We start from the raw sequence: 23929 nt of genomic DNA, 5'->3' as shown, positions 1-23929 counted from the left end.
ATAAACAAGGAGGTGAAAGGCCTTCACAAGGAAAACTACAAAACACTGATAAAAGAAGTTAAAGAGGCTATAAACAGAAAGATCCCATCCCACCATCACAGGATTGGAATAATATTGTTAAAAAGTCCATATTACCTAAAGCAATCTATAAATTCAATGCAATTGCTATCAAAATACCAACATAATTTTTCACAGAAATAGAAAAACAATCCTAAAATTCATATGAAACCAAAGAAGAGCCAGAACTAGCCAAAGCAATCCTGAGCAAGAAGAATCAAGGTGGGGGCATCACATTATCTGACTTCAAAATATATTCCAAGGCTATAGTAACCAAAACAGCATAGTATTGGTACAAAAATAGACACACAGACCAATAAAACAGAGTAGAGAACCCAGAAATAAATCCATGTATTTACAGCCAACTGATTTTCAAGGTTTCCAAGAACATACATTGGAGGAAAGAACACTCTCAATAAATCGAGTTGGGAAAACTGGATATCCATATGCGGAAGAATGAAACCAGACCCTTATCTCTCACCATATGGATTAAACTCAAGATGGATTAAATACCTAAACATAAGGCCCAAAACTATAAAACTACTAGAAGAAAATATAAGGGGAACACTATAGGGCATTGGTCTAAGCAAAGATTTTCTGGTTAAGACTTCAAAAGCACAGGTAACAAAAACAAAAATGGACAGATGGGACTATATTAAACTAACAGGCTTATGCACAGCACAAAGGCAGAAGGAAACAATCAACAATTAAGAGACAAGTGGTTGAATGGGAGAAAATATATGCAAACTATTCATTCAACAAAGGACTAATATAAAGAATACACAAGAATACACGAGGCACTCAATGGTTAAAAGAAAACAACGACAACAAAAACAAACCAAAAAAAAAAAAAAAACATTAAAACATGGGCAAAGGACATGAATTCAAATTCTCAAAGACATACAAATGGCCAACAGGTATATGAAACAATGTCCAACCTCACTAATCATCAAAGAAATGGAAATCAAAGCCACAGTGAGATATCATCTTACCATAGTTAGAATGGCTTTCTTTTGGACAAGGCTCTATTGCCCAGGCTGGAGTTCAGTGGCACAATCTTGGCTCACTGCAACCTCTGCCTCCCAGGTTCAAGTGATTCTCATCCCTCAGCCTCCCAAGTAGCTAGGACTAAAGGTACACACCACCATGCCCAGATAATTTTTGTATTTTTAGTAGAGACAGGGTTTCAATCACGTTAGTCATGCTGGTCTCCAACTCCTGAGCTCATCCTCAGCCTCCCAAAGTGCTGGGATTACAGGCATGAGCCACTGCATCTGGCCAGAATGGCTATTAATAAGACAAAAAAAAAAAAAAAAAACATGCTGCAGAGGATCTGGAGAAAAAGGAACTTTTATACATTGTTGGTAGGAATGTAAATTAGTATAACCACTATGGCAAAGAGTATGGAGATTTCTCAGAAAACTAAAATTAGAACTACTGTATGATCCTGCAATGCCATTAACTGGGTCTTTATAAAAAGGAAAAGAAATAAGCATATCAAAGGAAGGCCTGCACTTGTGTGTTTATCACAGCACTACTGACAATAGCAAAGACACATCATCAACCTAAGCATCTATCAATGGACACAAGAATTAAGAAAATGTGGTATAGGGGGCTGGGGCAAGATGGCCGAATAGGAACAGCTCCAGTCTAGAGCTCCCAGTGTGAGCGACGCAGAAGACAGGTGATTTCTGCATTTCCAATTGAGGTACCGGGTTCATCTCACTGGGGATTGTCGGATAGTGGGTGCAGAACAGTGGGTGCAGCACACAGAGTGTGAGCCAAAGAAGGGCGAGGCATCGCCTCACCTGGGAAGCGCAAGGAGTCAGGGAACTCCCTTTCCTAGCCAAGGAAGGGGGTGACAGATGGCACCTGGAAAATCGGATCACTCCCACCCTAATACTGTGTTTTTCCAACGGTCTTATCAAACGGCACACCAGGAGATTATATCCCACGCCTGGCTCAAAGGGTCCTATGCCCACGGAGCCTCACTCATTGCTAGCACAGCAGTCTGAAATCAAACTGCAAGGCGGCAGCGAGGCTGGGGGAGGGGTGCCCGCCATTGCTGAGGCTTGAGCAGGTAAACAAACCTGCTTGGAAGCTCGAAATGGGGGGAGCCCATCGCAGCTCAAGGAGGCCTGCCTGCCTCTGTAGACTCCACCTCTGGGGGCAGGGCACAGCCAAACAAAAGGCAGCAGAAACCTCTGCAGACTTAAATGTCCCTGTCTGACAGCTTTGAAGAGAGTAGTGGTTCTCCTAGCACGCAGCTTGAGATCTGAGAACAGACAGACTGCCTCCTCAAGTGGGTCCCTGACCCCCGAGTAGCCTAACTGGGAGGCATCCCCCAGTAGGGGCAGACTGACACCTCACACGGCCAGGTACTCCTCTGAGACAAAACTTTCAGAGGAACAATAAAGCAGCAACATTGGCTGTTCACCAATATCCACTGTTCTGCAGCCTCCACTGCTGATACCCAGGCAAACAGGGTCTGGACTGGACCTCCAGCAAATTCCAACAGACCTGCAGCTGAGGATCCTGACTGTTAGAAGAAAAACTAACAAACAAAAAGGACATACACACCAAAACCCCATCTGTACATCACCATCATCAAAGACCAAAGGTAGATAAAACCACAAAGATGGGGGAAAAACAGACCAGAAAAACTGAAAATTCTAAAAATCAGAGAGCCTCTCCTCCTCCAAAGGAACACAGCTTCTCACCAGCAACAGAACAAAGCTGGATGGAGAATGACTTTAACGGGTTGAGAGAAGGCTTCAGACGATCAAACTTCTCCGAGCTAAAGGAGGAAGTTCGAACCCATGGCAAAGAAGTTAAAAACCTTCAAAAAAAAGATCAGACAAATGGCGAACTAGAATAACCAATGCAGAGAAGTCCCTAAAGGACCTGATGGAACTGAAAACCATGGCACAAGAACTACGTGACGAATGCACAAGCTTCAGTAGCCGATTTGATCAACTGGAAGAAAGGGTATGAGTGATGGAAGATGAAATGAATGAAATGAAGCAAGAAGAGAAGTTGAGGGAAAAAAGAATAAAAAGAAATGAACAAAGCCTCCAAGAAATATGGGACTATGTGAAAAGACCAAATCTATGTCTGATTGGTGTACCTGAAAGTGATGGGGAGAATGGAACCAAGTTGGAAAACACTCTGCAGGATATTATCCAGGAGAACTTCCCCAGTCTAGCAAGGCAGGCCAACATTCAAATTCAGGAAATACAGAGACCACCACAAAGATACTCCTTGAGAAGAGCAACTCCAAGACACATAATTGTCAGATTCACCAAAGTTGAAATGAAGGAAAAAATGTTAAGGGCAGCCAGAGAGAAAGGTCGGGTTACCCACAAAGGGAAGCCCATCAGACCAACAGCTGATCTCTCGGCAGAATCTTTACAAGCCAGAAGAGTGGGGGCCAATATTCAACATTCTTAAAGAAAAGAATTTTCAACCCAGAATTTCATATCCAGCCAAACTAAGCTTCATAAGTGAAGGAGAAATAAAATACTTTACAGACAAGCAAATGCTGAGAGATTTTGTCACCACCAGGCCTGCCCTACGGGAGCTCCTGAAGGAAGCACTACACATGGAAAGGAACAACCAGTAACAGCCACTGCAAAAACATGCCAAATTGTGAAGACCATCGAGGCTAGGAAGAAACTGCATCAACTAACGAGCAAAATAACCAGCTAACATCATAATGACAGGGTCAAATTCACACATAACAATATTAACCTTAAATGTAAATGGGCTAAATGCTCCAATTAAAAGACACAGACTGGCAAACTGAATAAAGAGTCAAGACCCATCAGTGTGCTGTATTCAGGAAACCCATCTCACGTGCAGAGACACACATAGGCTCAAAATAAAGGGATGGAGGAAGATATACCAAGCAAATGGAAAACAAAAAAAGGCAGGGGTTGCAATCCTAGTCTCTGATAAAACAGACTTTAAACCAACAAAGATCAGAAGAGACAAAGAAGGCCATTACATAATGGTAAAGGGATCAATTCAACAAGAAGAGCTAACTATCCTAAATATATATGTGCCCAATACAGGAGCACCCAGATTCATAAAGCAAGCCCTTAGAGACCTACAAAGGGACTTAGACTCCCACAAAATAATAACGGGAGACTTTAACACCCCATTGTCAACATTAGACAGATCAACGAGACAGAAAGTTAACAAGGATATCCAGGAACTGAACTCAGCTCTGCACCAAGTGGACCTAATAGATATCTACAGAACTCTCCACCCGAATTCAACAGAATATATATTCTTCTCAGCACCACACCACACTTATTCCAAAACCGACCACATAGTTGGAAGTAAAGCACTCCTCAGCAAATGTAAAAGAACAGAAATTATAATACACTGTCTCTCAGACCACAGTGCAATCAAACTAGAACTCAGGATTAAGAAACTCACTCAAAACTGCTCAACTACATGGAAACTGAACAACCTCCTCCTGAATGACTACTGGGTACATAACGAAATAAAGGCAGAAATAAAGATGTTCTTCGAAACCAATGAGAACAAAGATACAACATACCAGAATCTCTGGGACACATTCAAAGCAGTGTGTAGAGGGAAATTTATAGCACTAAATGCCCACAAGGGAAAGCAGAAAAAGTTCTAAAATTGACACCCTAACATCACAATTAAAAGAACTAGAGAAGAGCAAACACATTCAAAAGCCAGCAGAAGGCAAGAAATAAGTAAGATCAGAGCAGAACTGAAGGAGATAGAGACACAAAAAACCCTTCAAAAAATCAGTGAATCCAGGAGCTAGTTTTTTGAAAAGATCAACAAAATTGATAGACCACTACCAAGACTAATAAAGAAGAAATGAGGGAAGAATCAAACAGACACAATAAAAAATGATAAAGGGGAGATCACCACTGATCCCACAGAAATACAAACTACCATCAGAGAATACTATAAACACCTCTATGCAAATAAACTAGAAAATCTGGAAGAAATGGATAAATTCCTCAACACATACAGCCTCCCAAGACTAAACCAGGAAGAAGTTGAATCTCTGAATAGACCAATAACAGGCTCTGAAACTGAGGCAATAATTAATAGCTTACCAACCAAAAAAAGTCCAGGACCAGATGGATTCACAGCCGAATTCTACCAGAGGTACAAGGAAGAGCTGGTACCATTCCTTCTGAAACTATTCCAATCAATAGAAAAAGAGGGAATCCTCCCTAACTCATTTTATGAGGGCAGCATCATCCTGATACCAAAGCCTGGCAGAGACACAACAAACAAAGAGAATTTTAGACCAATATCCTTGATGAACATTGATGCAAAAATCCTCAATAAAAAATACTGGCAAACCAAATCCAGCAGCACATCAAAAAGCTTATCCACCATGATCAAATGGGCTTCATCCCTGGGATGCAAGGCTGGTTCAACATATGCAAATCAATAAACATAATCCAGCATATAAACAGAACCAACGACAAAAAACACATGATTATCTCAATAGATGCAGAAAAGGCCTTTGACAAAATTCAACAGCCTTCATGCTAAAAACTCTCAATAAATTAGGTATTGATGGGACATATCTCAAAATAATAAGAGCTATTTATGACAAACCCACACCCAATATCATACTGAATGGACAAAAACTGGAAGCATTCCCTTTGAAAACTGGCACAAGACAGGGATGCCCTCTCTCACCACTCCTATTCAACATAGTGTTGGAAGTTCTGGCCAGGGCAATCAGGCAGGAGAAGGAAATGAAGGGCATTCAATTAGGAAAAGAGGAAGTCAAATTGTCCCTGTTTGCAGGGGACATGATTGTATATCTAGAAAACCCCATTGTCTCAGCCCAAAATCTCCTTAAGATGATAAGCAACTTCAGCAAAGTCTCAGGATACAAAATCAATGTGCAAAAATCACAAGCATTCTTATACACCAATAACAGACAAACAGAAAGCCAAATCATGAGTGAACTCCATAATTGCTTCAAAGAGAATAAAATACCTAGGAATCCAACTTACAAGGGATGTGAAGAACCTCTTCAAGAAGAACTACAAACCACTGCTCAATGAAATAAAAGAGGATACAAACAAATGGAAGAACATTCCATGCTCATGGGTAGGAAGAATCAATATCATGAAAATGGCCATACTGCCCAAGGTAATTTATAGATTCAATGCCATCCCCATCAAGCTACCAATGACTTTCTTCACAGAATTGGAAAAAACTACTTTAAAGTTCATATGGAACCAAAAGAGCCCACATTGCCAAGTCAATCCTAAGCCAAAAGAACAAAGCTGGAGGCATCACGCTACCTGACTTCAAACTATACTACAAGGCTACAGTAACCAAAACAGCATGGTACTGGTACCAAAACAGAGATATAGATCAATGGAACAGAACAGAGCCCTCAGAAATAATGCCACACATCAACAACTATCTCATCTTTGACAAACCTGACAAAAACAAGAAATGGGGAAAGGATTCTCTATTTAATAAATGGTGCTGAGAAAACTGGCTAGCCATATGTAGAAAGCTGAAACTGGACCCCTTCCTTACACCTTATACAAAAATTAATTCAAGATGGATTAAAGACTTAAACGTTAGACCTAAAACCATAAAAACCCTAGAAGAAAACCTAGGCAATACCATTCAGGACATAGGCATGGGCAAGGATCTCATGTCTAAAACACCAAAAGCAATGGCAACAAAAGACAAAATTGACAAATGGGATCTAATTAAACTAAAGAGCTTCTGCACAGAAAAAGAAACTACCATCAGAGTAAACAGGCAACCTACAAAATGGGAGAACATTTTTGCAATCTACTCATCTGACAAGGACTAATATCCAGAATCTACAAAGAACTCAAACAAATTTACAAGAAAAAAACAACCCCATCAACAAGTGGGCGAAGGATATGAACAGACACTTCTCAAAAGAAGACATTTATGCAGCCTACAGACACATGAAAAAATGCTCATCATCACTGGCCATCAGAGAAATGCAAATCAAAACCACAATGAGATACCATCTCACACCAGTTAGAATGGAGATCATTAAAAAGTCAGGAAACAACAGGTGCTGGAAAGGTTGTGGAGAAACAGGAACACTTTTACACTGTTGGTGGGACTGTAAACTAGTTCAACCATTGTGGAAGTGAGTGTGGTGATTCCTCAGGGATCTAGAACTAGAACTACCATTTGATCCAGCCATCCCATTACTGGGTATATACCCAAAGGATTATAAATCATGCTGCTATAAAGGCACATGCGCATGTATGTTTACTGCGGCACTATTCACAATAGCAAAGACTTGGAACCAACCCAAATGTCCGACAATGATAGACTGGATTAAGAAAATGTGGCACATATACACCATGGAATATTATGCAGCCATAAAAAATCATGAGTTCCTGTCCTTTGTAGGGACATGGATGAAGCTGGAAACCATCATTCTCAGCAAACTATCACAAGGACAAAAAACCAAACACCACATGTTCTCACTCATAGGTGGGAATTGAACAATGAGAACACTTGGACACAGGAAGGGGAACATCACAAACCAGGGCCTGTTATAGGGTCGGGGGAGAGGGGAGGGACAGGAGATACACCTAATGTAAATGATGAGTTAATGGGTGCAGCACACCAACATGGCACATGTATAGATATGTAACAAACCTGCACATTGTGCACATGTACCCTAAAACTTGAAGTATAATAAAAAAAAAACAGAAAATGTGGTATATATACACAAAGGAATACTATTCAGTCATAAAAAATGAAATCACATCATTTGCAGCAACATGGATGGAACTGGAGTTCATTAAATTAAGTGAAATAAGGCAGGCACAGAATGATAAATACCACATGTTCTCACTCATATGGGGGAGTTAAAAAACTTAATCTCATGTACACAGAGAATAGAATGATAGATACCAGAGACTGGAAAGGGCTTTTGGGTGTGAGGGGAACATGAAGAGAGGTTGGTTATGGGTACAAACATACAGTTAGATGAAATAAATTCTAATCTTTGATAATTTTGATAGTGATGATACTTAGTAACAATACTTTATATATTTCAAAGTAATCACAAAAGAGGACTTGAAATGATAATCATATGTACAGAAATGATAAATACTCAAGATGGTGGATACCCCCAAATACCCTGACTTGATCATTACACAGTCTATGCAAGTAACACTCACATGTACCTCACTAACATGTAAAATATTATGTGCCAATAAAAGAAAAAGAATCAGTGGAAGAGGATGGGGTGGGGTGAAGAGGAACTGGGGAGATACTGGTCAAAGGATACAAAATTTCTGTCACGCAGGAGGAATAAGTTCAAGAGATCTACTATACAACTTGAAGACCCTAATAACAATATCTTAATACTTGAAAAATCACTAAAAGATTAAATTTAAGTATTCTCAATATAAAAAATGAGTATCCAAGGTAAAATATATGTTAACTAGCTCAACTTAGTGATTCTACATGCATACATACTTCAAAATATCGTTCTGTGTACAACATATACACTTCTAGTCAATTTAAATAACCTTAAAAATGTAATTTAAAAATACAGTATAACAACTATTTATATAGCATTAATAAGTAAACTAGACGTGATTTAAAATATATGGGAAGAAGTACAGTTATAGGCAAATACTAAGCCATTTTATATAAGAGACTTGAGCATCCATGGATTTTGGTATCTGTTGGGGTCCTGGAACCAGTCCCCCACAGATACCAAAGAGGTGACTATACTCCAAATTCTGACCTACAATTTCATACCCTGATAAACTAACACCAACAAAAGGAAGAAGGGGAATTGAGATTTTCAGACATCAAAGGATTCACATTTTATATTGCATATATCCTTTTTTAGGATTTTACTTGAGAGTGAACTCCAACAAAACCAAAGACAAAATAAATAAAATAGAATAAAGAAATAAAAACACCAAGATAGATGATTCACATGGAACAGAGAAGCAATCCCAAGAAATTAGTAAAAAGGCAGGCTCTGTTCACAGGCCAAGAGAGCAACCAGTATGGTTTGCAGCAGGCCTCCATGATGAAAGTATTCAACCAAAAAAAAAAAAAAAAAAGCCAAAAACAATATTGAAGAGAATTTTTTTTAAATCTGGATATAATAAAGGTTAATTTGAGGAGACAAAAAAGAAGAAGAAAATTCATCGGAACAGTAAGAAGGGAAATTGTATACCTGGCCTAAGTATAAAGCAAACTAAATGTATCATTAGCCTATTACTGCCAAATGAGGGAAGAATAAAATAAAAGGTAAAAAAAAATCGGTCATTTGACTTTGATGTTTAAGAACATTCCCTTCTGAGTGACTCAGGAATTACGACACTGGATTTACTAAGAAAGAAATATAAACTGGCCAGGCGCGGTGGCTCACGCCTGTAATCCCAGCACTCTGGCAGAACGAGGCAGGCAGATCATGAGGTCAGGAGATTGAGACCATCCTGGCTAACATGGTGAAACCCTGTCTCTACTAAAAATACAAAAAAAATTCGCCAGATGTGGTGGTGGACGCCTGTAGTCCCAGCTACTTGGGAGGCTGTGGTGAGGTTTCTAGCTCCCTGCCTCAGAGATGGAATCTTCTTGCTGCATACTCCTACAAGGTGGAAGGGGTGAACAAGCTCCCTTGAGCCTCTTTTATAAGGGCACAAATCCCATTCGTGAAGTCTCCACCCCCATAACTTAATCACCTCCCAAAAGGCTACTTCCTAATACATCACCTTGGGGGTTAGTATTTCAACATAAGAATTTTGGGGAACACATTCAGACCACGGTAAGCACTAAATGTAATTACATTTTCACAGTCTTCATTTTACTTAATATTTTAACCAAGCATTCAGTTCAAGTATTTCTTTTTAGTTTTTTTTTTTTTTTTTTCTTTTTGAGGTGAGGGTTAGAATAGAAAGGGAGCAAAAATACTTCACAAGATCAGTGTTCCAAACAACACCTGGGGAAATGCTGGCGTGAAGTGTTCCAATTACAAATGTATCACTGCTTTATTCAAGAATATTTAATCTTCTATCTTTTGGCATTGAAAAAAAAGTCTAATACTAAAACAAACCAACTGGGCAACGTTAAGTATTGTGATGTTTATTAGTTATGCTTCACTGCCTTTCCTTCCATAATCATATTAATGTGCAAGAAGCTTAACATGACCTACAAATCTGATTTAGGGAAACACTAAAGATATTGAGTCCAAAGCTCAAAATGATGACACATCATCCACTACAGTTATCCTGTAGTACATCTCAATATCCTCCACAGAAAATAGTAAATACCTTACAAAAGAAGAGGCGGGGAAAAAAAGCAATAAAGAAACCGTGCAAGAAACTCAGTGAATAAGAAGATCAAAATTCTACAATTCACCATTAGATAATATCCTGGTTATCTTTAAAATATAATCAACTTTGACTTTTAAAAGTGTATTAATTTGTTGCTTTGGGCCACTCATGTCTATTTACAAGAAAGAGAGCACATTTGTCATAACATAATTGAACACAAAAGACCCACGTAAGTTTGAGTTTTGCACCTCAAAGTTATTGGTAAAAGGAAAAAAGTTAATTAATAGAGCCATAGTTATAGAAAAACTACTGATTTTATTATTATCAATGCCAAACAAATCTTTAAATCAACTAAAATTTATTTAAGCATAAAGTTACTTTCACATTTGTCCACAACCACAGTAAATACAGTTCTTGGCATAAAGACATAGACTTCAGAATTTAAAGCCTCCCCACCTGCAAGATTACATATATAAAACTCCCACTATTGTTTATATAATAGTGGATTAATCAAATTGAAATAGTTATACCATCTAAAATAAAATTGAAATAATTTACTCATAAGATTCATATTTAAATCATCTTTATTTACAAAATACTATCCTGAGAATTATAATTCCATTAAGCTTCAATTTGAGCAAAAGTGTAATCACTTAAGTAACAGCAGTTACTTAAACTGAAAATGAGATCAGTCAAAATTACTTTTGAACAGAGCAAAAATATTGTCAGGTTTCTTGCTGTGGTTCTGGATGTTCAGTAGCAGGCTCATTTGAAGGTGGAATCAAACCTGAGGGGAACTCACTTCTACCTTCAGAATGTGGGGGTGGGGGGAAAAATCCAGGTCTTGGGGGAAGGTAAGGAGGAAAACCCCTCGGTGGATAGACATTTCTCACTGTTCAAAGAGATTGGTAAAAGACATTTTTTAACTTTAAGAACCTGTACTGTGCCCTAATAAATCATTAAGTTTATAACTTCTATTACCTATTCTTTTATTTGAAAATTGACACTAGATAATTACTTGATCTAACAAATTAATTTTTACATTGAGAAAAACGTACCTCTTCAAATACAGATGATTAAAGGAAATATCATTAATTTTTATGTAATTTTTGTCCTATCTTAAAACCTGTTTTTTAAAAAAGAGGAATTATTTCAAAATATATAAAACTTACTGTAAATCACTTTTTTCTTTCATTATCAAAGTCCTCAAAAAACATTTTCATGTAATATAATTTTCAACAAACTTAAAATTCGTATTAGTGATTCCCAATTCTAATTTGATATTATACTAAAACATTTCCAGTAATATCAAAGGCCACCTTAAAATTTCCCCAAACAAAATTCATTTTAATTCACCTTTAACTTTAAAAAGAGAAGAGAAACAAGGGAAGGAAAGACTATATGAGACATTCATAGGCAAAGCCTAGTATTTGGTAACCACATATTTATTCTGCAGAACGCTATAGTTCAAAACAGTAAAGTATGAATATAAAAGCAACATATTATTCCCTTTTTCTTATGTGAAGCTTTAAAAGAATTCAATAAATACAAAAATTCGGTCAAACGTAACAAATACATTTTAAGTTTTAAATAAGTAGGACTACATCAGAACTACTTATGAAAAAGACTTTAAAAAATATCTTAGCCAGTAATTTTAATGCTAGAATATAAGTTATTATTTTCACTAACTGCCAGAATAACCAGTTGCTACCAAATAAGGTACAGATAATTTTAGTTTTATCCTAAGAACTGCAAAAAGTCAACTATTTTCTTGACTGCCAAAATACAGAAATAATTCTATATTATTAAGATGAATCAAGCTGAAACCTCATTACAGTCCGCTTACGGCTGGCTGCCTTCCCAATTCGGAAAAGTAATGGGAATTTTCAGATTCACAGAATGCTAGAAAAATTTTTCCTCCACTGTGTTACTACATTAACAGATAGTAAAATTAAATCTCCGATTAATAAAACACATATTGAGCTTTAAAAAAAAAGTTTAAAAAAGCATACTTGCAAATGGAGCAGGTGGTGGACCTGGGAAATCCCTTGGTGGAAAATAATCTCGAGAAGCTCCAAACATGGCTCCTGGAGGAGGTGGGGGGAAAGGAGGTCCTCTTCTCAAGAATGCGCCTCTTGTGTCCACTGGAAACAACGGACCTCTGATTGGAGCAAGAGGTGGAGGAACAAAGCCAGGGCCAGTGGCTTCATTTTCAGCGGGGAGAGATGAATCAGGCACATTTAAATTCTACAACAAATTGACATATGGCAGTCACTAAAACAGTAAATTTGCCATCGTTTTCCTGAAAATCTCAGGCTTAGAAGAAATCATCTAGACAGAAAGCATTCCATGATAGTCTTAGAAAGCTCTAGAGAAAGATTCAAACAGCTTTCCACAGTAATGTATCAGCTATCACATTTTAGTTATCATAAATATTTTATTAAGTCAACAGAAAACAGCTTTAACCAACAAAGTAACAGTCTGGCTAAAGATAAAACAGAAATATAACCCAAGAGCACTAAAATATATACTATTTTATCAAATATATACTGGAAAAAAAGAAAAAGCAAGATGTCTATGTTTATATTTTCCAAAAATCAATATCTTAATAAACAAAAATATACTTTAAAATATTCAAATAAAAATCCAAGGATGGGGAGGGAACTAAAATCTTAAACTAACTCAAACTCCTAGTCTGCAAATTGTATTTTATCACCATAGGTTACCATCTACAAAAGAAACAGCTTTCACGCTAAGTAGAAAGTATACTAATCAAAAAGAGAAAATCAGCTTTATATCAAAACCTAGATTATTAGCTATATTTCTATTCTAGTAAAGCATGAGATTAGAAGGCACAGGCCAGGCACAGTGGCTCAGGGCCGGGCGCAGTAGCTCACACCTGTAATACCAGCACTTTGGGAGGCCAAGGCGAGCGGATCATCTGAGGTCAGGACTTCAAGACCGGCCTCGCCAACAGGGTGAAACTCCGTCACTACTAAATATACAAAAATTAGCTGGGTGTGGTGGCACACGCCTGTAGTCCCAGCTACTCAGGAGGATGAGGCAGGAGAATTGCTTGAACCCGGGTTGCAGTGAGCCGAGATAGCGCCACTGCACTCCAGCTTGGGCAACAATAGTGAAACTCCATAAAAAAAAAGGCTTCTGAATACATGCATACAATTCCACTCTTTCAATACTTACACCAAGATCATCTTTGGTATCATTTCTACTGGATTCCATTTCTGAAGGCATTGACCCATCTAGACATAAAAGTTAAACCATGAAAAGTACATGATTTATCACTTTATTCCTAGAGTATCTCCAGATCACAAAATTGGTATTTTCCCACTCCCCTTGTTGGCACATAAGCCAGCTGGACACCAATATCCTATACTGCGGCCACAAGAACAGCTTGAGGTCCCTAGAAATTCTGGCAGACTCAGAGTTCTATGATGGCATGTGGCAATGATTTCTCTGGCTAGTTCCTAAGCAATCCTGCTGGAGCAGAATGCTAAGAAGACATCTGGGAGGAAGCATCTCCCTCCTTCCTTCTTTTCCTCCTCCCTCCTTTTATGTTTGCCTCCTATCCTCTTCTCCTTCCTCCTCTTCTTCCTTCCGTCCTTATTCCTCCATTAAGTAAGAGAGACTAGCTACTGAAATTTAGCTACTGTTCCTAAATAAATGTTCCCGAACTTTGTTATCATCAAGAAATGCAATCCTCTCTGACCACAACTACCTCTCCTCTTGTAGCTTTCTCATTTATTCTCACTACATCTGTCCTTGGAAGTCACTGATGCTTCTGACCACTGAGTTTCCTCCCTCACTTCCTTCCCCAATTAACTAGACTCCAAAGTCCACGACTTCAGCCAGTTATAAATGTCCTTGTCTTACTGGTCATTTTTCACTTGTGCTTGACACAAGTGAAACCTCCTGGGTTTCTCTTTAACCCAGGAGGCGGAGGTTGCAGTGGAGCCGAGATGGAGTCACTGCCCTCCAGTCTGGGCAACAGAGACTCCGTCTCAAAAATAATAATTAAAAAATAAATAAAATAAAATACTGATTTTCCAGGCTGAGCAAGGTGTCTCACGCCTGTAATCCCAGCACTTTGGGAGACCAAGGCAGGTGGATTGCTTCAGCCCAGTAGTTCAAGACCAGCCTCAACAACATGTCGAAACCTCATCTTTACAAAAAATTAGCCATGTGTGGTGGTGCACACCTGTAGTCCCAGCTATACTATATAGTCTACTATGTCAGAAAATCAATATTATTTTTTAAATTATATATATAACATTATTTATTATATATATTTAATAATATATAAATATATGTCCTTTCCTGAGGAAACCTTTTACCAATACATTTAAATCTTGACTTTAAAAAAAATTTTATTTTCTTAATGTTGTGTACTTCTGGTTGATACATTGCATACATCTATTTCCCAACTTTAATGGGTTGCTATGAGGTAGTTTAAGTAAAAGACAGCCTGACAAATAGTAGATTGCTCAGTACATGTTAGTTATATCTAAGCATGAAATGTTTAATATAACTGATTACAATATCAACAGAGCATGTATCTAAATTGTTTTCTGGTGGGTTTTTATGTATCCATTCACATTTGCCTGGCTTATTTCCCTGATTACTAAACAGAACACATGTAAGTGGACTAGAAAAATTAGAAAATTAGTCATAGAACAGAGTAAAATTTATCATCATAGGTATATGGAGTAAACCTATTTCCATGGTGCTCAAACCAACCCACCAACATATATTTGGATGCCATGTCTGTGTACAATATAACAAGAAACATAAAACCAGGACATTTTCAGGAAAGAGATTTTGGCCTTAGGAACTACTAGAGATAGCAATTATATTGGTCTTTATTCTAACTTCCAGTTATTTAGTGTGCCACCAAAATTTTTAAAGAAGAAAAGCACAAAGTACTTCTTACCCATTTTATCCAAAGAAGGCATATTAAAACTTCTGAGTTCTGCTGGTCCAGACAGTCTACCAGAATTAGAACAAAATCTGTCTTGCCTTTGTGGAGGAAGGGCTGAATCAGGATATGATTGTCCTAGAAAATAAGTTTTTAAAATGTCTTCATTAATGTAAATATAAATCAAGTTTACTTAAGTTTAACGTATTGAACTTACACTTTTGACCTGTATTCTAACACTTAAACTCATCATCTTCTTGGTTGACAACAGTAGACAATTTCAGAAGAATTGCATATTTTACTATAGGCAATAACTTTTATAGTAAACACAAGCATAATCTGCTACTTTGGATTTTGAAAGTTTCAATTACTATGTGTAAATTAGAATATGTGAAAACAGAATTTAGTTTTATATATATGTAAATTAACTTTCCATTTTAATAATGGATGGAAGTAAATACATCAATGTATCAAAAAAGACCCAGGAAACATCTACTAACATAAGGAAAAAGTAAAGAGAAAAAACGTAAGCACAGCAAGAAATTTACCAGAACAGGTGATAATTTGTCAGCAAAGCAGAAAGAGTATCATTCAGATGTCATCATTGTCAAACTTTCAGTAATATTGACATTTTGGAATTTAGTATCTATTCCAAACCAAATGGAAAGAGACAGGTATGGTGGTTCACACCTGTAATACCAGCACTTTGAGAGGCCGAAGCGGGTGGATCACCTAAGGTCGGGAGTTCCAGACCAGCCTGGCCAACATGGTGAAACCCTGTCTCTACTAAAAATATAAAAATTAGCCAGGCATGGTAGTCTGTAATCCCAGCTACTCAGGAGACTGAGGCAGAAGAATCACCTGAACCCAGTGGGGCAGAGGTTGCAGTGAGCCGAGATCATGCCACTGCACTCCAACCTGGGTGACAGAGCACGACTCTATCTCAAAATAAATAAATAAATAAATAAATGAAAATAAATAAAAAACAAACTAAATGGAAAGCTCTCTCTGACTCAACAGATGAGTACCACTGCTGAAACGAAGAACATCTGGAGAGACACAAATTTGGACACCAACTATCTCAAGTGCTTCTACAGCCACCCTCCTTTGTCCCCAGGGGTGATTTATGATGACAATATGGTATTAGGTTGGTGCAAAAGTAATTGCGGTTTAATAATTCCTGGGTCCTTGTGGAACTCATCACTCTTGAAAAAGTATAGGTAGTTTCTCATTCTTGAAAGGTGATGGCAGACTGCTAGATTAGGCATGCATATGTCCAACTCCAAAAATAAGGAGAACATCAAAGAAGGTGAATTGTGTAACTTTCCCCTATCCTATTACAGATATACGTAAACAACCCCAAATTGCCTCTAATTGACTTTATAGAATCAGTGTTGGATATATCACTCCTCATCTGACTCTGCCACAGGGGACCTTATTGACACATCATCTCTCCTACACAAAACCAAAGAGACCACCTGGCATCAACCAGAGTCAATAAAGAGAATTATATTTAATGAGCTCCAATGGTCGGGAGATGTGACTGAGGAGAGAAAGATACAAATAGTTTGAAGGCTCATTTACACTCCCTTTCAAAATCCTAGGGAGGAGTTGTTTCAAAGGGTTTGAGTTAGCCTAATGAAAGAAAAAGTCAATACCAATCACTGAGATCTAAACTCAGTTTTCCCTTTCTACTTCAAACAAAGGATTAATTAAATGGTGGAGTTGGACAAGGGGATAAAATAAGGAAACCTGAACACGAACTCTTTTTTAATCAGGTCTCCAGATACTACATCATTATTTTGCTTCTAAATTATATCCCCACACATCAACAACCTCAGAAATAAAAAAATTTTGTTATAAATTTACTACTTTATAAACTACATGGCTATGTTGCCCTCCACTGGCAAAAGCAATTCATTCCTTAAATCTTACCAAGGCCTAGTATGTGTCAGGCACAAACAATACAATGTTGGTCTTGATAAACCCCATGTCCTTACAGTCTAATTCTGATAGAAACACATAAATACCATGTGATTAATGTCTTAATAAAAGCAAATATACATAATATAAGAGGTAGAGTATCTATTTCTGATTGCAGGAATCAGAAATGGAGTCAGAGGCAGTAAAGCTTGCCCTGAAAGAAAAGTAAAGATGAACAAGTAATCAAGGGTATTCTGGTCAAATGCACATATACATATACACACATACACACACCCTCATATGCACATATACACATACACATATACACATAATAAGATACAGCTATGTGGAAAGCATATGACCAATTAAAGACTGAACTGAACTACAGAAAGTAAGGACATGAAAGGTCCCTTTCTTTTTTGCTTTCAAACTTTTGTTTTCTATAATACTATTCTACGCTTATAATAGAAGACATGATTAGAAAGAAAGAATGGAAGAAAAAAGATAAGAAAAAAATGAATAAGGAGTGGGAGTAAGTGTACTGGGCATTCTGAAGCAGTTTTGCAAACTAAGAATTATACTGCAGAAATCAGCTACTCTCATATACTTCATTCACAGCTTCTGTTGAGGGTGATGGGGAGATATCTATTAAAACCAAAAACAGGCCGGGCATGGTGGCTCATGCCTGTAATCCCAGCACTTTGGGAGGCCAAGGCAGGTGGACTGCTTGAGGCCAAGAGTTCAAGATCGGCCTGGCCAACATGGTGAAATCCCATCTCTACTAAAAACACAAAAAAATTAGCCAGGTGTGGTGGCACAGGCCTGCGATCCCAGCTACTCGGGAGGCTGAGACACAAGAATCGCTTGAACCCAGGAGGCGGAGGTTGCAGTCAGCCAAGATCACGCCACTGCACCCCAGCCTGAGTGACAAAGCAAGATCCTGTCCCAAAAAAATAAAAATTGAAAATAAGACCAAAAGTGTGCATACCCTATTACCTAGGAATTCCATTTCCTGGACAATCTTGAAAGAACATATGTAAAAAAAGGGTGCTAGCTGCAGCACTGTTAGTAATGGTGAGATACTGGAGACACTCTAAATGCTCACCAACAGGAACTGGTTAAACATTTTGTGGTTTCTTATACACTGAAATACCATACCACAATTAAGGTGATAAACTCTCTATATACTAACATGGAAAGAATTCAAGTAGGTAAGGCTGATAAGGAAAGCTGATAAAACAGAACTTTAATTTTTTTTAATCATTATTAGAACTGAAAGTTTACACACACTAAACTCATGAATAGCTGCTTCTAGGAAAGGAAGGTAATATGCCCAGGAAAGGAAATGCAATAGTGTTCAATTCGTGTAAATAGTGTGCTTTTTCTTTTTATGTCTTATTTACACATTTATGCACACAAACACATATATATCTGAAGCAAATATTAATATGTAAATTCTCAAGGGTGATATCCAGGATTGTGCTATAATATCTCAATTTGTTTCAACCATTGTGGAAGTCAGTGTGGCAATTCCTCAGGGATCTAGAACTAGAAATACCATTTGATCCAGCCATCCCATTACTGGGTATATACCCAAAGGATTATAAATCATGCTGCTATAAAGACACATGCACACATATGTTTATTGAGGCACTATTCACAATAGCAAAGACTTGGAACCAACCCAAATGTCCAACAACGATAGACTTGATTAAGAAAATGTGGCACATATACACCATGGAATACTATATGCAGCCATAAAAAATGATGAGTTCATGTCCCTTGTAGGGACATGGATGAAGCTGGAAACCATCATTCTCAGCAAACTATCGCAAGGACAAAAAACCAAACACTGCATGTTCTCACTCATAGGTGGGAATTGAACAATGAGAACACATGGACACAGGAAGGGGAACATCACACATGGGACTGTTGTGGGGGGGGGGGGGAGGGATAGCATTAGGAGAGATACCTAATGCTAAATGACTAGTTAATGGGTGCAGCACACCAACATGGCAGATGAATACATATGTAACAAACCTGCACGTTGTGCACATGAACCCTAAAACTTAAAGTATAATAATAAAATTTTTTTTTAAAAATCTCAATTTGTGTTGTTCACCAAGTTACCCAACCTTTCTGTGGTTTTGTTTCTTCATCTGTAAAATGGGAATAACAGAATAACACTCTTAAGAGTGTTAGAATGATTAATAAAAGGCATTTAGTCTGACACAAATACATTCTATATACAGTTTTATCAATATCTGATGATAAATTAAGCTTATTGTTATGATTATAAACTATATTAAAAATACAGTATTGACTGCTTTTCATTCAAATTTATGACCATAAATTTCAAACTGATGCTCAACAATGCCCTATAATCATACTACACTTTACTAATGTTTGAGTTCTTCCACTCTCCTAAATAGCTACTGCATACCTTTTTTTCTCTTCAGATCTGACAGTCCTCTCCTCTACCACCTGCTTCAGCTGATGATCTTGCCACAACAAGAAAACTGAAACAATTGGACACCTCCACTTATCCTCCACCCAATCGCTACATCTGTACTCACTTGCTCTGCCTTCCTTCTTTTTAGAATGGATAAAGTGACCCAGCTACCACAATTTCTGCAATTACACTCTGGATAGCATCTTTTGTGCTTAATATTCCAGGGTTTCACTTTTATAACCAGACCTTCTCCAAACATCATTAATTTCCCCTTCTAGCCTGAATTATTCCCATCGGCAAATAAATATGTTATATTAGCCATCTTTGATTTATTTATTTATTTATTTATTTATTTTTGAGAGGGAGTCTCACTCTGTTGCCCAGGCTGGAGTGCAATGGTGTGGTCTCGGCTCACTGTAACCTCTCCCTCCCAGGGTCAAGCAATTCTCCTGCCTCAGGCTCCCGAGCAGCTGGGACTACAGGCGCGTGCCACCACACCCGGCTAATTTTTGTATTTTTAGTAGAGACGGAGTTTCACCATGTTGGCCAGGCTGGTCTTGAACTTCTGACCTCAGGCGATCTGCCCGCCTCAGCTTCCCAAAATGCTGGGATTACAAGCGTAAGCCACCATGCCCAGCCAATATTATCCATCTTTAAAAACCAAAACACCTCTCCCTCCAGCTACCATCTCTTTTTCATTCAAAGCGAAATTTTTCAAAAAGTTGTTTACATTTGTCCCTGTATCTTAATCTCTCCACAACCTAGTCTCTTCAGGAAGACTGACAAATTAAACACAGATTTTTAAAGTTTATAAAAACACATATAGTGGCAATTTATCAACTGAATAATCATTAGAATTTATAAAGGATCATTATATAAGACATAAGTTATTAAGATATATATATTCCTAAAAAAGTGGTAGCCTAAAATTTAGGAACAACTTTAAGTAAATATCATCCTCTGAGAGGATAAAAGCATATATACCACGACTTTAGAACACCTTATTAAGTTTGGGAAGACCACAGGTTTTCATCAAAGAGATCAAAATGAGCCTTAAGACAAACTATAATTCTACTAAATCAGTCTTGTCTGAAAAAACTGTTCAGAATGTAGGACAATGGTCAGCATAAACGTCTATGAATCAGAGTCAGTGAAGTAAAAATCTACGCCTATGCATTCAAATCTATCCAAGGTATTTTGATCTGCTTAGCACACTTTTGTTTCCCAAGGAAAGAGTCAAAACTGTTCTCATCAATTTAGCTGTACACTATATGTCTCTTATTTGTTCAGCTCTTTAAGAAAAAGAGTTTTTAAACATGCCAGGCTAGCAACCACACTTAACTCATGATTACACCACCAAGGTATGGTTGCTTAGTCTCTTTGCTATGCTTACATAAAATATATTATCCCAATCAGTAAAAGATAAGCACCAACAAAAATAAGGAGAAACCACATACACACTCCTTGTTCTTTTAAACAATGAAAACTAGGAATACTAAAGCTCAAAAAGGTACGAAGGAGGGCGTGGTGGCTCACGTCTGTAATCCCAGCACTTTGGGAGGCCAAGGTGGGAGGATTGCTTGAGCCAAGGATTTCGAAACCTGCCTGGGCAACATAGTGAGGCCCCATCTCTACAGAAAATTTAAAAATTAGGCATTAGTGGTGCATGCCTATAGTCCCAGCCACTTGGGAGGCTAAAGCAGAGGATCAGTTGAGCCCAGGAGGTCGAGGCTGTAGTAAGCTGTGTTCATGCCACTGCACTCCAGCCTGGATGACAGAGTGAGATTCTGTCTCAAAACAAAACAAAATAATAAAGAAAATTAAATAAACTTTAACTGACAATTAAAATTCAATAAGATGAAAAATTCTGTTTCTCAAGTTGTACTAGACACGTTAGGTATTTACTAGCCACATGTGCCTAGTGGCTACTGTACTGGACAGTACAGATATAAAACATTTCTATTATTACAGAAAGCTCTATTGGACAGAGCTGTTGTAGAAAAACATCTGTTTCAGTATTACATTCATTTCATTATATTAACTCATCGTTGAAATACATAACTACACCTTTTTAATAATTTATCCTTTTTTATCCCAACATCTTGAATAAGATGTTCAGTAGAAATTCTTGTAAAAATGAAACAAACTATAGCACATAGATCCTAAAAATATATTTAGAACAAAAAATACAGAGTTAACATTTTAACTCCTTCTCCTTGGGAAAGCTACTAACCCACTGTATCTCTCTATCTAAATATATGCCAACAATTTTCAAACTATATATCCCAACCTGAGCTACAGTAGAAGTAGTTATCAATCAGCACCATAAGACAGGGAAATAAATAAATAAATGTATGTAGTCATCTACAGCAGGGGTCCCTAACCCCTGGGCTGCGGGCCAGTACCTTTCCGTGGGCTGTTAGGAACTGTTTGCACAGCAGGAGGTGAGGAGGGCAAGCGAGCATTACCACCTAAGCTCCACCTCCTGTCAGCTGAGGCATTCTATTCTCATAGGAGCGCAAACCCTACTGTGAACTGCGCATGTGAGGGATCTAGCTTGTGCATTCCTTATGAGAATCTAACTAATGCCTGATGATCTGAAGTGAACACTTTCATCCCGAAACCATCCTCCTCCCTGCAACCTCCATGGAAAAACTGGGCTCCATGAAACCAGTCCCTGATGCCAAAAAGGTTAGGGACTGCTGATCTACAGGATAGTGACATTATCTACTTAATAAATTATGATACCTCACTTTCATTTCTAAAAGTGAAGACAAAACAAGCCAACACACACAACTTTAAAGTTTTTATGAGAATCACCTTTGTTACAGTTAACCCTGGCAAAAGAATTACCTGGACAATTTAAACTACTTTCTTACCAAGTCTCTATGATCTGTAATATTCTCATTCTAAATATGAAAACACTTTTGTGTTTTTTCTTAACAACTGAAGCGCTGAGCAAGGTAAGTCACATTGATAAATTTTTGTTGCAGGTTAGTATTTATAAAGAATTTATAATGAACTGGTTATCCCCAGGACATATTTCTGTTAAAATTTTAATTGTGATTACTATATGATATGTGAATATTATCAACTCACTTACATTATTCAAGAACATTTTTTCTGCTAAAATTATAAATAAGTTTTCTAATTAAACTTATGAAAAACCAAACTGAAAACTATCCCTTTATCTGAATGTTAGTTATATCACTGTGCTCAAATTGTGAAAAAAAATCACATTATATGCTTAATATTTGTACTTCCCTGTATGTGTATGATATACAATAAGATTTTTACTTTTTTATTTTAAAACAGATTCACAGAAAGATGCAAAAATACTACAGAGAGATCCTGCACACCCTTTACTCAATGTTTACGTCTTTCATAACTATAGTGTATTGTAACAGCCAGAAAACTGACATTGGTACAACTCGTGTCTAGTTCTATGACATTTTACAGCATATGTAGATTTATGTAATCACTACCACTCTCAAGATACAGAATTATTGTACCACCAAAAACATCGCCCTCGTGCCACCCCTTTATAGTCATATCCACTCCCCTCCCCACTACTGTCTCAAACTCTTGCATCCACCAATCTGTTTTCTGTTTCTATACCGTCATTTCAAGAATGTTATATATGGCTGGGCACAGGGGCTCAAGCCTGTAATCCCAGCACTTTGGGAGGCCGAGGTGGGTGGATCACTTGAGGTCAGAAGTTCGAGACCAGCCTGGCTAAAATGGCAAAACCCTGTCTTTACTAAAAATTTTAAAATTAGCCTGGCCGGGCATGGTGGTGTGTGCCTGAAGTCCCAGCTACTCGGGAGGCTGAGGCTGAAGGACAGTTTGAACCCAGGAGGCAGAGGTTGCAGTGAGCCGAGATTACACCACAGCACTCCAGCCTGGGTGACAGAGTGAGACTCCATCTCAAAAAAAAAAAAGAATGTTATATACATGGAATAACACAGTATGTAAACTTTTGAGACTGGTTTTCTTCACTCAACCACTGAGATACATCCAAATTGTTGCATGTATCAATAGTTTATTATTTATAGTTTGATTCCATTGTGATCAAAGAACATACTGTATATTATTTCACTTCTTTTAAATGTGTTGAGGTTTGTTTTATGGCCCAGGATACAATCTGTCTTGTAAAATGTTCCACTGCTACTTGAAAAGCACGTGTATTCTGCTGCTGTTGGGTAACTTGTTCTATAAATGTCAATTAGGTCT

At 37.7% G+C, this 23929-nt stretch overlaps 1 protein-coding gene across 22 annotated transcripts in view; it reads right to left on the bottom strand.

The window, feature by feature from the left end:
- Window positions 1–9985: 9985 nt before the first annotated feature.
- Window positions 9986–23929, bottom strand: part of MIA2 (MIA SH3 domain ER export factor 2) — a 117522-nt gene continuing 103578 nt past the window's right edge. For all 22 annotated transcript variants that reach the window (XM_024925458.4, XM_055097531.2, XM_057299689.2 and 19 more), the window contains 4 exons: window positions 15337–15459; window positions 13590–13648; window positions 12401–12635; window positions 9986–11280 (listed from right to left, as the gene is read on the bottom strand). In XM_024925458.4, the coding sequence (XP_024781226.3) occupies window positions 11114–11280; window positions 12401–12635; window positions 13590–13648; window positions 15337–15459 (584 nt within the window). In that variant the 3' untranslated portion in view covers window positions 9986–11113. The remainder of the gene's footprint in view (window positions 11281–12400; window positions 12636–13589; window positions 13649–15336; window positions 15460–23929) is intronic.

Source organism: Pan paniscus, chromosome 15 (genome assembly GCF_029289425.2).
Source record: "Pan paniscus chromosome 15, NHGRI_mPanPan1-v2.0_pri, whole genome shotgun sequence".
NCBI classification, from domain to species: Eukaryota; Metazoa; Chordata; class Mammalia; order Primates; family Hominidae; genus Pan; species Pan paniscus.
The sequence above is the reverse complement of the archived record's forward strand: the minus strand, read 5'-3'. Positions and strand labels throughout refer to the sequence as shown.